The following is a 15,107-nucleotide window of genomic DNA, read 5'->3' as shown; positions in this document are numbered from 1 at the left end:
TGATTACAGTAAAGTAAAGCTAGTGTATCGGATTATGAATAGCAGTCTAGGACCTAGCTTTAATAGTATGTTTCATGTAGGATACCAGGTCCATAAGTATTTAACAAGACAAGCTCAGAATGTCCAAACGCCTTTTGCTCCGTCGATGCCATCCATCTTTTCTTTTAGGCATGTTGGACCTAAATGTTGGTTAGATGTGCCCGAAGATATTAAACATATTAAGGAATTATCTGAGTTTGTTTGTCTAGCTAAATGACTTTGTTTTAGTATGTATGGGTAAGGGGATTACTCTCCATTATATATTGTAGATGGCCAAAATGTAAATGAGTATTTTTGTGTGTATAATTAAGTGCTTAATTTATTAATTAAGGTTAGGGAAGTTACGCACATCTAAAAAAATAAAAATAAGATTTTAATGAGAATTGACTTTTAAAGAGACCTCAGCGAGGTCTCTAGGGACAGAGTTGTTGATTGAAATTTTAAGTATTTGTTATGTTTATTTTTTTTTATTAATAAATTTGTCTCTCTCTCAGTATCAAAAGTAAAAATCTTCTTGGGCAGTAAATCTAAAATCTATTTTTGACTTGGTTAAGTGGAAACTTACACAACCATGTATATATTTGAATATTTGGGAAAAATTTGGGATCAGAAAGTATGTTTTTATTGAAAAGGACCTCCGTATACAGTTTTTGGTAGTAATTTTGGCCAACTTAAAAAAAAAGAGAAACATGAGTGAAAGATCAGCAAAAAGAAGCTAAAAACATATGATACTAAACAGCTTAATAAGTTTTACCTTTTCTTTGAAGGTGTAGTTGTCTTTGGGAACCAGCAGACTGTATGAATTTTTACGGACGAAAAACGGTCTAGTTTTGCTCATTGATTTTCTCAATTCATTGTGGCAACACTGACAAATATTTTGCACTGCTTCACAATCTTGGAACAGCGAAATGAAACTACTACTACTAACGACTCACTGCAGCGCCAAGCTGCCTGAGGACAACACAGCTCCGCACGCTCCTCCTCAATCCCGATCTATGCAAAGTCTTCCTTTTAACACCTTCCTTGGAAGTTCCCATTTCCCTTAAATCTTGCTTTATGACATCCTCCCACCCAAACCGTGGACGACCTGCTTTCCGTTTAGCCCTAGATAGAATCATATAAATCGCAGTTTTTGCGAATGAATCTAAGGGGCAACAAAATTTTCATCTTGATGTCCTTGGCATTTGATCATGCCACTGTTTAATGTACCAATGTTTCATAAATAATGTGAGATTATTATGAATTATAAAGAACGAAAGTTCATTACAATATTTAGTACTACTGCAAAAAAAGAACGATTAGGACGTTCACAGGGTATAAGAATTGGCAAAGACTAGTAAGGCTTAAATAAAATACACAAAAAAGAAAATTGATTTAAATAGGTTTATCTATAAGTCTGCTAAAAACTACAAGATATTTTATTGTCCTGGTGCAAGGAAAACTAAAATTTAAGATTAAGAATTAAGGGGGATGGGCATCAAATTTGTATTTTGATGATAATGAAGTGTCAGAAGTGCCCCGCGCCTTCATTTTTGAGTCTTATCAGATTTAAGTTTTCCTGACAGCAAGGACAAAAGTGCTTTCTAGGTTTGATTATCTTTGAAACCCGTTGTCTAAAAAAACTTTTTTAATTAACTATTGCATGTGCATAGTTATATGCATAGATGCACAAATCAAAATTTTAGCGGAAAGAGACTTTAGAGAATTTGACCCAGTTTTGTGTGTGTTTGTATCAGACATCTTATTCATGCGGAAGGGGGGATTTTTTAATGAAAATTTTAAATTTTTTGTTTTTTCATCTAAAATTGAAGTATAATGTTATCAAGTTATTGTCTGGGTTTAGGTTTAGCCCCTTATTGTCCGGCGGGATATATCAAACTAACCTTAGGAGGAGGGGAAGCTATGCCTTATTATTCCTCCATCACCCTGCGCGTCGATACGAATACAAAGTTTACATAAAAGAATTGAGTTGAAGCTCTTGTTTTACTCTCTGGACCAAAAATTGCCTTTCATTTTTTCCTGTTTTTACCTTAACTTTAGAGTGAAAATTCCGAATACGAGGAAAAGTTGCTGTGAGCTTTGTCGGCAGGTTTTGAAGACAAGAATAATATTAATAAAGAAAAATATTAAATGTTTTTAAAATGCGAAAAAAAGTTTTGAAGTGCGATTTTGGGATCTGCAACGCTATATTTATCGACAAGTCTTGAGTTGTTTTTCCAGAGTTGTAGGTGGAACAAATATTTGGTGAAATGAAAGAAAATGGAAGATGTTTTTGCTTTATCAGTTTTAGTGAATGTATTCCAGAAAGACATTGCACACAGGATATGAGGCTGTGTTGCAAAAACTGACAATGTAAAAATGGTTGAACCGAAGTTCCTCGGAAACAATTAGTTTTTGGAGTTAATCTATTGATTAACTAACGTGGTGAGATTTTTGAGATTTTTCGATTACGAATTTTTTGAGATTTTTGAGATTACGAACGTGGTGAGATTTTTCTCGTGTTGAGGTTTTTCTTTATAGTAGGTATCAAATTTTAAATCTAAAGTCGAGTTTCCATGAATCTTGGCCCTTTTTGCTTGCCTAGGCTAGTATTTCACTGCAGCATTAAAAGTAGTGGCTGAAAAGTGTTAACAAACTTGATACTGGAAATATCTTGGCAAAGAGATTACGTTTTTGCTGCAATTTTCTTGAAATAGTTAGGCTAGTAGTCTTCTTTAATACCCTTCTTAATACCCTTTAATGCCCTTCTTTATACTTCTTTAATACCCTTCTTTAAGCATGTTTTAATAACCTGTTCTATTTTAGTGTATGTTTAATGGCAGAAGATGTCGCTAGAAACGATGTTATGAAGTTTAATAACATTCAGAAACGACTGTTATTTCCTACAATGACAGTAATTAACAGTGACCTTGTTTGTTCCATGCCATCTATAAAATTAGTTTTTATTAATTTTTTCGTTGAAACCTAATTTAACTAAAAACGTGTTTTAAAATTAATTACTTGTATTAGACAAAGAGTATTGCTTGAGCTTTTGAAAGCAACATCAATAAACACATTTATTTTGCTAGTATTGTCATAATCGGGGAAATATAATTGATACGCCTAAAAAGTCAAATTTTAGCTATTTGATCCGGTTATTAACTAATCACACGTATATTTATATCTTTTTATCCGATGATAATACGTATCTGACTATTAGTTTGATTAACTATTGGATTTAATTGACTATTAACTATTTACTTGACTATTAGATGTCTGACTATTATATTAGATAAAAACTACCAGTCTTTATAGTCAAGAACACTTAGTTTTGTTTTTTTTTAGTTAAGAAGAAACTGAATGAAATCCACTATACCTGGCAACCAAACCCCTCTCGCAAACTTTACCCGGTTTTCTATGTGTAAGATAGACCCAACCATGAACCTAACTGCAATTCTAGTAAACAGAAGAATAATTAATATTTATGATTATTAAAAATTGTATAGTTAATAACTATAAATTGTATAGTTAATAATATAATGTAATAATTAATAACTATAAGAATAAAATAAAGATAATAACAACTAATAAAAATAATTTTCGCATAATCCTAGTGTTTAGTCTATACCTTTTATAATTCTAGTTCCGACAATGAAAATAGTTTTTACACATTCTTAAAATAGTCGCCATTTTGGGTAAGGTCAGTATTAAAATAGAAAAGATTGTGCCATATTTGCGCTGTTACTATCTTTTCTATTGAAGCGCGCCGCTAGTTTGTAGGCTGGCTAGTATTGAGTATTGTGCAGGTGTAGATTTATTTACTTATTATACTTCAGGACATTATAATATTTAATTTTATTCTTTTAGGAGTGGCAATCGGCTCTGAAGCCTTTATGTGCACCTCAGGTAGCTAAAGCTCCAAAAGTTCAAAAGCTGAGACAGCTACGTTGCCTTCATTTAACTGTCTTAGAAGCTCAAAGGTATCTCCCTTTTCTCTTTGTTCCTCTCAACCTTTCTTTTTCTCTCTTGCGCTCTCTATAGTTTCTTTCTCTCTCTCTCTCTCTCTCTCTCTCTCTCTCTCTCTCTCTCTCTCTCTCTCTCTCTCTCTCTCTCTTCTCTTTCTCTCTCTCTTTCATCTTCTGTCTATACATCTTTCTATCCGCGTCTCTCAAAATCATATTTATAATATAATTTGTCCCTTTTGGACTTATTGACCAGTGACAACTTTATATTAAAATTATTAAGCTGACTTAATTATATACGCCTGGAAGTTATAATCCTATAATTAGCGGGATTAGAATGTAACGCCTGAATAGTTTATCCAATTCTGTATTGTGCAATTGTTCAACTGGTAAATGGATAAGGAAAAGAAAGGTGGAAGGAAAAGGTAAAAACAAAAAGAAACAGAAAAACCTCTATGAATCATCGCCGACATAGATTGACAAAGATAACTGATACTCCTTTTGTAAAAAAAACCTGACAGGGTAGACATTATATCCTGACTGAAATTTCTGGCTTGGACCGCACTGTGGGTGCGTAGTTGCTGGCTCTTCATCTAAAAATTCAACGCTTTACTATATCAGGACCACAGTTCATATAATTATCCAGTATGATCATTCCCTATCTCACCCATTATAAAAACCCGGACCGGGATGCGAGTGCTCCAGAGAACGTTTTTGCAGATATAAACAAAAGCGAAGTCAGATCTTTTCATGGGTAGACATGTCAGACTGTGATCTAATCGGAAACAAGTGGAAACCAGCTATTACGAATAATGCACTTTGTTGGAAACAATCGGAAACAGACTAACCCGCATTCCCGCTAATGCAGAAATAAGTGGGAGGAGCTTTTTGTTCGCACCGAGAACGAAGACCAGAAATGATCTGCGATAAGCTTACTGGATAATTTTATGAACTGTGATCGGAACAATTCCTGGCTCCGTATAAGTCCAACGGAAAGAGTATGGGAACTGAAAAATTACCAACGCCATCTAGTGTTATGCTACTTCGCTTGATCCAAAACTGTTTTATGCTTGGTATTTCAGTTACTTTAATAATGCGTTTGCACATACCAAAATTACTTATCTGACAAGCCTGGCTATTTATTCTTAGTGTTTCACGAGACGTAGATGATGTCTGAGGGTAGGAGGATTGCTACTTTATATGTATTGTATTAGTTATAGAATAAGTTACACCTGCTAACCGCAGACAATTCCGGAGAAGTGATGACGTATATAAACAGACAATTTAATCATTTCAAAAATAAATATTTGATTGAAGACAGAGAAGAAAAAGGGAAAGTAATAGAAAAATGGGGTGCACCTTCTAAGATCTGTAAATAAGCTATTTTTGAACTGGAATACACGTCATAATTTCTATTATTTGCCTAGTTGTCCATGCCACAGTTTATATAATTATCCAGTATGATCTTTCTCTATCTCACCCATTATAAAAACCCGGACCAAGGTGCGAGTGCTCCAGAGAACGTTTTTGCAGATAGAAACATAGGCGGCATCAGATCTTTTCACGGGTAGACAAGTCAGACTGTGATGTAATCGGAAACAAGTGGAAACCCGCTATTACGAATAATGCACTTTGTTGGAAACAATCGGAAACAGACTAACCCGCTAATGCAGAAAGAAGTGGGAGGAGCTTTTTGTTCGCACCGAGAACGAAGACCAGAAATGATCTGCGATAAGCTTACAACACGTGGGTAAATCAGTATTCTTTGCTATCTTTTAATAATTAAATTGGGAGAGTCAAGCTTTGCCGGATAAGTCAGACAAGAGCTACTTGAACGCAGTCTACGATGCAAGGGAGGGAAGGGAAGGCAAAATTCGGCTTCCAGTTGGCCTACCAATTCAAAGACAACTAGGCTACTTAACCCTACCAAGATTTTTCCTTGTCAATCTAGGCCTACTTTGTGGAGACTGTATTTTGGTATAAAATAAATTTTGAAAGGAAAAGAATACTGGTTCATTATGACTCACAAATGAATTTCTACTTTAATTCTGTTGCATTGTATATTAATCATGTTTTATATTCAAAAAATGTTTTTAAGAAATATTATATTATCTTATCTTCTACAAAATTTTCTTTTTTTTAATGAAGTCGCCAGACACTACACTGTAATTGACATTAGTAGTTTTAAATCACTATCTCCCAAACCCAAGTATATTTATCTCTCCAAAAGTCCAAAAATCTCCATCTCCCGAAAATTGAGTCGCCAAAAATCCAATTCTTGTAAGTTCCACACTTTCTTAGAGTCCAACCCAACAAACTCTTAAGGGTAGGTCGTTATTATGGGTGAAACATAGCTATCCAATTACATCCCTGTGATTACATTACATTCGAAACTGTGGACTATCCACAGTTTCGTCGATAGTCCACAGTTTTGTGGACTATGTGAACTGTGGACTTTCAAATTCGAAGTCTGTAGACCAGTGATCGGCAACCTTTTTAGTTCAAAGAACCAGTTGACCTATTTACGACTTTAAAAGTTCCAATGAAGAGTCGCAGTTGGGTGAAAAAATGTTATCCGTAAAACGTTTGCGTTGTTCACTTTGTAACCATAACTTTCATATAAAAATGTTAAATCATATACCAAATAAGATATGACGTATCTAAACAAAGCGATAATTCATCATAAATAGATTTTTTCCATCCTAATCGGATCAAGACCTGGTTGTAAAAATTTATAAAGATCATAAACCTGCTTGTTCAACAGCTCACATTCCTTTATACAACAAACTACCAAATATTAATCTCGTTTCCTGGTTGTTTTCAACTTAAATCTAAATAGTTAGCAATCATTAATGTTTGATTAGTGATAATACAATTTTCTTACTGTACACGTAAAACTACTACACCTGACAGTTCAAATCCATTTATCAAACTTGGCTCTGGAGTTACATTCTCTCATTTTTTACACAGCAAACTACAAGTACGAATTTTCATATCAGTAGTTTGATACCACAATGTTGTATGATGGTGTATGCGAGAATAAAGTAGCAATTTTGCTCGTGGGTCGCACACATAATTTTCCTGGAAATAATCAACAAAACTTTAAAACACATTGAGGTGAAAATGTGGATATGAATTGTGCGGAATACCTCTGATTTGCAATTATTCAAGTGACAGGTGCATGAAGAGAAATTTTAATGTGATTATCATTTGTTTTGCGGCTTTTTTCGATTGTGAAACTTGCATAATCAGAATGACGAACGATGGCCGGTGTTTACTCCCCCCCCCCGGAAAATACCATCCTGTGGAAAATACCCCACAGCGGAAAATACCCCCCCCCCACGCGTGGAAAATATGGCTTTCCAAAATTGAAATTTTATTTGAGTTTTGTTTTTATTTTCCGTAGGGGGAAGGTATTTTGGCACTTGTGTATTATATGCCACTCAATCAAGTTTATGCTGTGTAAACCTCGAGAATAAACCGGTTTCTTCGTTAGTTTATTTCAGTTTAGCACGAGACAAGACAAATACAAGTGACAGAATAGATTGGAAATATATAATTAAAAAAATAAAATAAAAAAAGATAATATAATCTTTTCTATATAAATATAAATCTTTTATATAAATAAAAAAAGATGGGCAAAAATATATAAATTTGCGAAGACGTTTTGTAGAGAATAAAATGAAAAATTGTTATTTAATTATTAATTACTTTTGTTATCAGCTATTTAATTACTAGTTGAAGCATTTAATTATTTTTGTTGTTAATAATTTGTATAATTATAGTTTTCTAAGTTACTTCCTCGCTTGGCTGGATACTTATCAGCCCACCTTCGTTAATAAAAATGATATACACAATTCAAACCTTCAAACTGAAAATATCCTAACCGAAAACAAACTTAAAAGAAATTTTCACAATAGTAAACATAATAAGGTGCTCGAAAAGCACAACTTGGTGGTGGAATTTTCTCGTTAAAGTTTTTTTTTTTTTTTTTTTTTTTTTTTCGTCGAATATTTCAGTCTATTCACCAGACCGTGTGGTTATCGAAAGATACTGGAAAAGTATCGTTCCCTTAGTCACTGAATGCATTAAGCATTAATAAGTAAAATTTCCGATCCTTTCCACTGTCTCCTGACCCATCGAGCTTTTTTTTTATAAAAGAAAGAGATTCCTGGATAAAATATAGCTTTGCCAAGTTTATAAATGGGAACTGACCGCTCTAAGAACGAATTTCTCTCTGTAACTATAATGCTATGGGGGGGGGGGAGGAGGAAGGGTAGTGTCCCTTGTCTTTTATATTCTATAGGTATTAAGAGGATACTGTGTTGTAAATGTGGTGACTTGTTATTTAAGAATCAGCCTTGAAACCTGGCGCGTAGTGTGACAACCGTAGCTATAAAGCTGCATGCCCAAAATTTAACTGCAGTAAGTAAAAAAATGAAATAAATAAAAGTGACATGAAACCTTTAGGGATTTCTTGGGAGTTACCTAAAACAGAAGCCTCAAGTCGGTTAGGGTATAGGAGGACTGTTTGCCAGTAGGCTAGCCTCAAACAACCCAGTTAGGTTATTTTATGGCAATTATGTTATGGCTAATACTCAAATTATTATTTTTTAGGTTACCTCAGCGTTTAGTTGCAAATCCATATTGTGTGATAGCCTTAGGTTCAGCCAAGGTGGCCCGAACCAAAGTGCAACCTAGCTCAAATCCTGTCTGGGATGAAGAGTTCCTACTTGATGACATTCCACCTGACGTTTTGACATTAAATGTCACAGTTTATAATAAAGCCAAAAGAGGAAAAGATACTGAAGTCGCGGATCTAATAATCGAATTGAATGGACTTAGCAATGGCGATGAGGTACGCTTCTTTTGAAATAGATTTTTTTTTTTTATTGATTAAATAAAAAAAACTGAAAGTAAGGAGCAAAATTAAAACTTAAACGAACAGAAATAGTTTTGTATATTTTTTTTTTGGGGGGGGGGTGCCCCTTCCCTAATCCTCGATTTTTACGCTAATGTCTTGAAGTTCTTTAAAAATACTTCTCCTTCAAAATCAACGGCCCTTGTATTTGAGTAGTATTTGTTAAAAAATCAAGACATAAAGTCAAACTTTAGCGCAAAGAGGAAAAGTTGACAAAGGGGCAACCCCCCTTATATACAGAATAATTTCTGTTTGTTTTAACTTTTAATGTTACTCCTTACTTTTATTTGAAAAAAAACTTGTTTATTTTCATTTAAATTATGCTTATTTGTCAAATCATGCAGGGAAATTCCTTTCCCTCCCCCCATCCCGGGTAAAATTTCCCCCGTAAAATATTCCCCGGAAACTTTACTCCGCCGAAAATTTTCAATTAGAAAATCCCCCACCACCCCGGTGGAAAATTCCCTTCAAAAAATTCTGTATATGTCCCAATAACAAATAATATATGCAAACATTGGGTAAATTGCATAAATTATAGCCCTTTCCCTAGGTCATGTCATCACCAGCTGAATTCAAATTTTCATGAGATGTTTTGGAGAAAACATGGACATGGGAGGGGGGGGTGGTAGTTGCCCTCCAAACTTCATGGTTATTTAAAAAGGGCACAAGAACTTTTGATTTTGTTCGAACGAGCTAATTGGTTCCATACGATCACCCATGGGAAAAAACAAACAAATACAAATTAGAAAATCTTCCGAACCTTTAGAATTACCAAGTTTTTTCCCCAGTGTCTTTGGGGGAAAAGGGGCGTGAAAGGGGGACTAATTGCCCTCTAATCTTTTTGGTCGCTTAGAAAGGGCACCAGAAGTTTTAATTTACATTTGAAAGAGCCCTATCCGGATCTTCTAGGACCGTTGGTTCGATACGGTCACCCCTGGGAAAACAAAAATGCAAATTACCATGCATCCGTGATCTTTGCTGAATCTGATCGTGGGATTTTCATTAAGATTGCTTGACTTTTGGGGTTTCCCCCTCTTTTCAAAAATTAGGCAAATTTTCTCAGGCTCGTAGGTTTTGATGTGTAACATTAAACTTAATGACTTTTATAAATTTGGAGTCAGCATATCAAGGTAATTCTTGTGATGTATGTTTTGTAATCAAAATTCCTTTCTTACAGTTCATTGCCACGAACTGGTTGATTATGCTTTAGTTACTATATAAACAATGTGCTCATTTCTGGGGAGAAAAGGGGGGCGGAGTAGAAACAGACAAATTATACAAAACATAAGGCTTTCCTAGTTTTAAAAATAAATTCCTTTCAGAAACTCGGTAATTTTAAAGGTTCGATAGGTTTTTTTGGTACATATATATTTATTCCAGCTTTGTCTATTTGTTGTTTGTTTATCATTTGATTTGTAATTATTTTTCTCATTTTTATCGTGTTTTTATTATTATTTTTCTTCTTTTTATTTCCTTGATGTAGATTTTTTTTTTAATGTTATTTTTGACCAAGAGGAATTTTTCGACTCTTCCAAATTTTCCATTGAATAACTGAAGCAGGACGTTTTGTGACAATGTAAGGTTCATGGTGACACTGCACCAAATCCCATATTTGTTGCACTATTATCCCAGTTAACGTAAACTACCAACTTGGAAGAGGTGAATAAGGAATTTTGTTTTAATAACTTGCTGTTTTATTCCAGTCTTCTATCGCCCAGCATCATATTCCTGATGCGCTATGTGAAGGTCTAGTAACGTGCATTTTGAAGAAAAATAAAGACCCGAAACCCTGTGACGCATATAGACCGATTACTGTATTTTCGACAATTGGTATGATTCTTGAGAAGCTTATTTATAATTAAATTATCACGAAAAGTGATAATGGCGATAACCAATTTGGTTTTCGGGAAGGACTTGGCGTGCAGAACGCCCAAGTAACTTTTCTAGCGATTCTTGAAAGGCATAAAAAGGCAAAAAGTAACCTCTACGTTTGTGCCATTTATGCCATTTTTTGGTTTCCTCCAGTCCCTGACAGATTTGGAGTTCACAAACGACGTTGCTGAGCTGGAAACACCACCGACAGCTTACAAGGTATGACTAACGATACCTCTGAGGTCTCAAAGCGCATCGTACTGGCCATCAGCGGCGCAAAGACTAAAATATTGGCTCTCAGCCAACCTGTTCCTTGCCAGGTTACAATCGACGGTGAGCCAAAAGAAAACGTCGAGGAATCCAAGTATCTTGGCTCTTCATAACACCAAATGGCGGAGCTGAAAGGGATATCTCGGCCCGCATAGCAAAAGCCTGGGGAGTCTTTGCTAGTCTGAAAAAAAAAACACTATGGACCAGACGGGAGATCTCAACCCCCGGGAGTTTTATGTTGCAACCGTTCGAGCAGTACTACTGTATGTTTGCGAGAAATGGCCGATCAAGGCTGAAGACGCGAGAACTTTGGACGTATTCGACCACTGCTGCCTTCGTAACATCCTCCGCATTAAGAGATGGGATAGGTTTTCCAATAGTGAAGTAAGGAGTCGCTGTGGCCAATCAGAAGAGCTATTGCTTATCATTAAAAGACGTCGCCTGAAGCTCCTCGGCCACACGTTGCGCCGTCCCGAAGGCACGATATGTCGAGATGTCCTTATCTGCGAACCAGCCCCCTCTTGGAAACGTAAACCAGGAGGAAAAAAGAGGAACCTGTGGCAAAAATTCAAGGAGAACCTGGAACCGTGGGGAGGATTCAGGAGACACGGTCGAAGATAGGACAAAGACTGGCTGAAGATCGCCGGAGAAGCTGCAGCCGACAGGTTCAAGTGGTCGTCGGAAATCCCCCCAAGATCCTTTGGTGCCGGGCAGGACAGTTCATCGTCTGGTTCCCGTCGAAAGTATAGTAAGTAAGTTGTGCCATTGATATTTCAGAGGCTTTTGACTCCGTTCTTCACTCCCAAGCAGTTTTGTCTCTCTTTAGAAGTGGAGTTAATTCATTTGTTTGTACCTGCCTTTAGCAGTGGTATCAGAAGTCCTCAATCCGGATACGTTTGCAAGATACTGTTAGTAATCGCATTCGTGTGGGCCGTGCTGTTAAGCAAGGTTCTGTTCTTAGTCTGGCACTCTATTAGAGTAGTCACTCCACAGATTCCACCTTACTTAATTAAGCCATATATCGACGCAAGGCACTTGTCATATTCCGATGACATTCTTCTCTTGGCTGATAATCTTGGGGGACTCCAGAACACTGTTGATGTTGTTTGCTCAGGACTGAAAGAAATCGATCTTTCAGTCGCTACATTCAAAACAGAGTTTTTGGCTTTGGACCGGAGATTGCCTCCAATGATACAATCCAAACTGGTCCCGCCACAATCTCATCTTTCAGTTCACTTTGTTATGTAGACCTTCCATTTGGAATTTCAATTAGATCCACTTGGCAGCTTATAATCTGCATATTTCCCAATAACAAATACTATACGTAAACAATGGTCAAATATTATGACTTATAGACCTTTCCCCAGGGGCTGTGGGGATCATGTTATTCCAAAGGCATACTTATTGGGGCTTTCAACTGTGCTGACCTAAATGGCTATATCAAAATTTTGATCGGACGATTTTGAGGGAAAAAGGCTTGGGAGTTGCCTTAGTTGCCCTCTAATCTTTTTGGTCACTGAAACAGGACACTAGAACTTTTAATTTCCGTTAGAAAGAGCCCTTTTCCGGCATTCCTGGACCACTGGGTCGATACGATCACTCTAGAAAAATAATAATAATAATAATAAATAGTAAAAAAAAGTAAACACGCTTCCGTAATCTTTCTTCTGGCAAATACGCTGAATCTGATGATGGGGTTTCTATTAAGGTTTTTTGGCTTTTAGGGGATGTTTCCCCCCTTTTTCGAAAATTAGGCGAATTTTTTCAGGCTCGTAACCTTTGATGGGTAACACTAAACTTAATAAAACTTACATATTTGGAATCGTAATAACAACCGATTCTTTTGACATATCTATTGGTATCAAAATTTAGAGTTTCGAATTTCGGTTACTATTGAGCCGGGTCGTTCCTTACTTACAATCCATTACCACGAACTGTTTGATAATAATACATATAGACGTATATGTACATGAAGAAACAACTTTTTTTCAACTAAATCTTCTGGCCTGCCCATGAACATGTTTGATGAATGCCATCCATTACCTGTATATAGGCATGTGATTTTATCGCCTAAACAGATAAAGTTAAGTAAAAGTGTTTAAATAGGCAATAAAATCTTTGCAATAACGCTGTACAATATTATAATGAAATCACAAAAATACCCCCAATCCTGCTAAATTTTAGTCCCACTTCCAGTCAGAGCAGAAACTAAAAGCAAAAAAAATAATTTCTGCTCTTTTGCTGATATGGTGATGTTATGTGCTGATTTTTTTTTTTTTTTTGGTACTAAAACGATCATCTTTTTTTAAATTTATATTTTTATTTTTACTAAGTGAAAGGGAGCAAAGTTTAGGCGCATTAGGTTTTAGGCTTTTATAGTGAGGGAAGGAGGCGATAGCTAAACTCTTATTTATAGTGATTTTTTGTTCGTTTCAAGCTTGATTTGCATATTCAATTTAAGTTTCACTCGTTTTAAGATTTATTTATTCATTTACATTAGTATCTATTGTATGTTTGTTTGCATTGATTCTTTATTTAATTTATGTTTGTTTTGGGTTTCATTTATACTTAAATAGAAAAATGTTTTTTTTTGTTTTAAGCTTAATTTGCGTATTCAATTTAAGCATTAATCGCTTTAGGATTTATTTATTCATTTATATTATTACGTGTTGTATATTTTTTTGCTATGATTGTTTAATTAATTTATGTTCGTTTTGGGTTTCATTTATTCTCTAATAGTAATGTCTGGCCGTTTTGAGTTTGAATTTTAATAGGTATTTGATCTTAAGTTGAAAATGACCTTTACTTTTCTTTTAAAAACTTCTTTTTCGGAAAGTTTTTTTTTTAATTAATTTTTGTTCGTTTCCGATTTCAAGAAGTTTCAAGTTTTTAAAAATGCCTTTTTTTAATTTCAAACTTTTTTTTTCAAAACCAGATGTTCATCAAAGTATCAAAACTAGTATCAAAGTAACAATATCAGAGTAAAAAATGGGTTTGTGTCAAACTCGGAGTTTTTGTTGTCTGATGTTTGAATTATTTTTAACAAAATGGTTATCTCAAAATTTTTACCGGATTGGTTTGGGGAAAAAGGGCGTGGGGGGGGGGGGTAATTACCTTTCGATCTCTAGACTCTTTAAAAGTGAACGAGCACGGTTAATTTCCAATCACATGAACTCTATTTGAAGTTTGTACGAAGAACCCTTCTGTAAGAATCATATATGTCCCCACGACATAACTAACAACGCCTGTCCCCGGATTTCGGGGGGTTGTGTCGACCCCGGGTTTTTATATCTGATGTTTCAACTATTTTTAACAAAATGGTCACCTCAAAATTTTTATCGGATGGGTTTGGGGAAGAAATGGGCGTGGAAGGGGGAGGGGCTAGTTGCCCTCTGATCTTTTTTTACTCCTAAAAATTGAACTAGAACTTTAAATTTCCATTCAAATGAGCCCTCTCTGAAGTTTATATGAGCATCCCTTCCATAAGAACCATATATGCCCCAGGGCATAACTTGCAACGCCTGCTTCCGGGCACTGGGGGGTTTTGTTGACACCGGATTTTTTTATCTGATCTTTGAACTATTTTTTACAAAATGGCTATCTTAAAAAATTTCGAATGTAAAAATCCGGATGCAAAAAAGGGGCGTGGTGGGGGGGCCACTGGCCCTCCAATCTCTTTTTACTCTTAAAAATTGCACTAAAACTTTCAATTTCCATTCAAATGAGCCTTCTGAAGTTTATACGAGCATCCCTTCCATAAAAACCATATATGCCCCCAGGGCATAACTTGCAACGCCAGCCCCCGGGCCCTGTGGGGTTCTGTCGACACTGGATTTTTTAATCTGACCTCTGAACTATTTTTAACAAAATGGCTATCTCAAACAAATTTTCGGATGTATTTGGGAAGAAAGGGCGTGGGGGGATAGTTGCCATCTGATGTCTTTTGACTCTTAAGAACCTGAACTATAACTTTCAATTTCCAATCAAATGAGCCCTCTCCGAAGTTTATACGAGCATCCCTTCAATAAGAACCATATATGCCCCCAGAGTATTATCTAGAGCGC

At 35.6% G+C, this 15,107-nt stretch overlaps 1 protein-coding gene across 1 annotated transcript in view; it reads left to right on the top strand.

Moving 5' to 3' along the window:
- The window catches only part of vap (RAS p21 protein activator vap), a 132,993-nt gene that overhangs the window by 65,640 nt on the left and 52,246 nt on the right, over positions 1–15,107 (top strand). Inside the window, exons 9-10 of the mRNA XM_089090453.1 lie at positions 3,886–3,998; positions 8,598–8,838. Coding sequence (XP_088946579.1) covers positions 3,886–3,998; positions 8,598–8,838 — 354 coding nt within the window. The remainder of the gene's footprint in view (positions 1–3,885; positions 3,999–8,597; positions 8,839–15,107) is intronic.

This window comes from Artemia sp. Qi Xiang Cuo, chromosome 6, assembly GCF_049724085.1.
Source record: "Artemia sp. Qi Xiang Cuo chromosome 6, ASM4972408v1, whole genome shotgun sequence".
NCBI classification, from domain to species: domain Eukaryota; kingdom Metazoa; phylum Arthropoda; class Branchiopoda; order Anostraca; family Artemiidae; genus Artemia; species Artemia sp. Qi Xiang Cuo.
The sequence above is the reverse complement of the archived record's forward strand: the minus strand, read 5'-3'. Positions and strand labels throughout refer to the sequence as shown.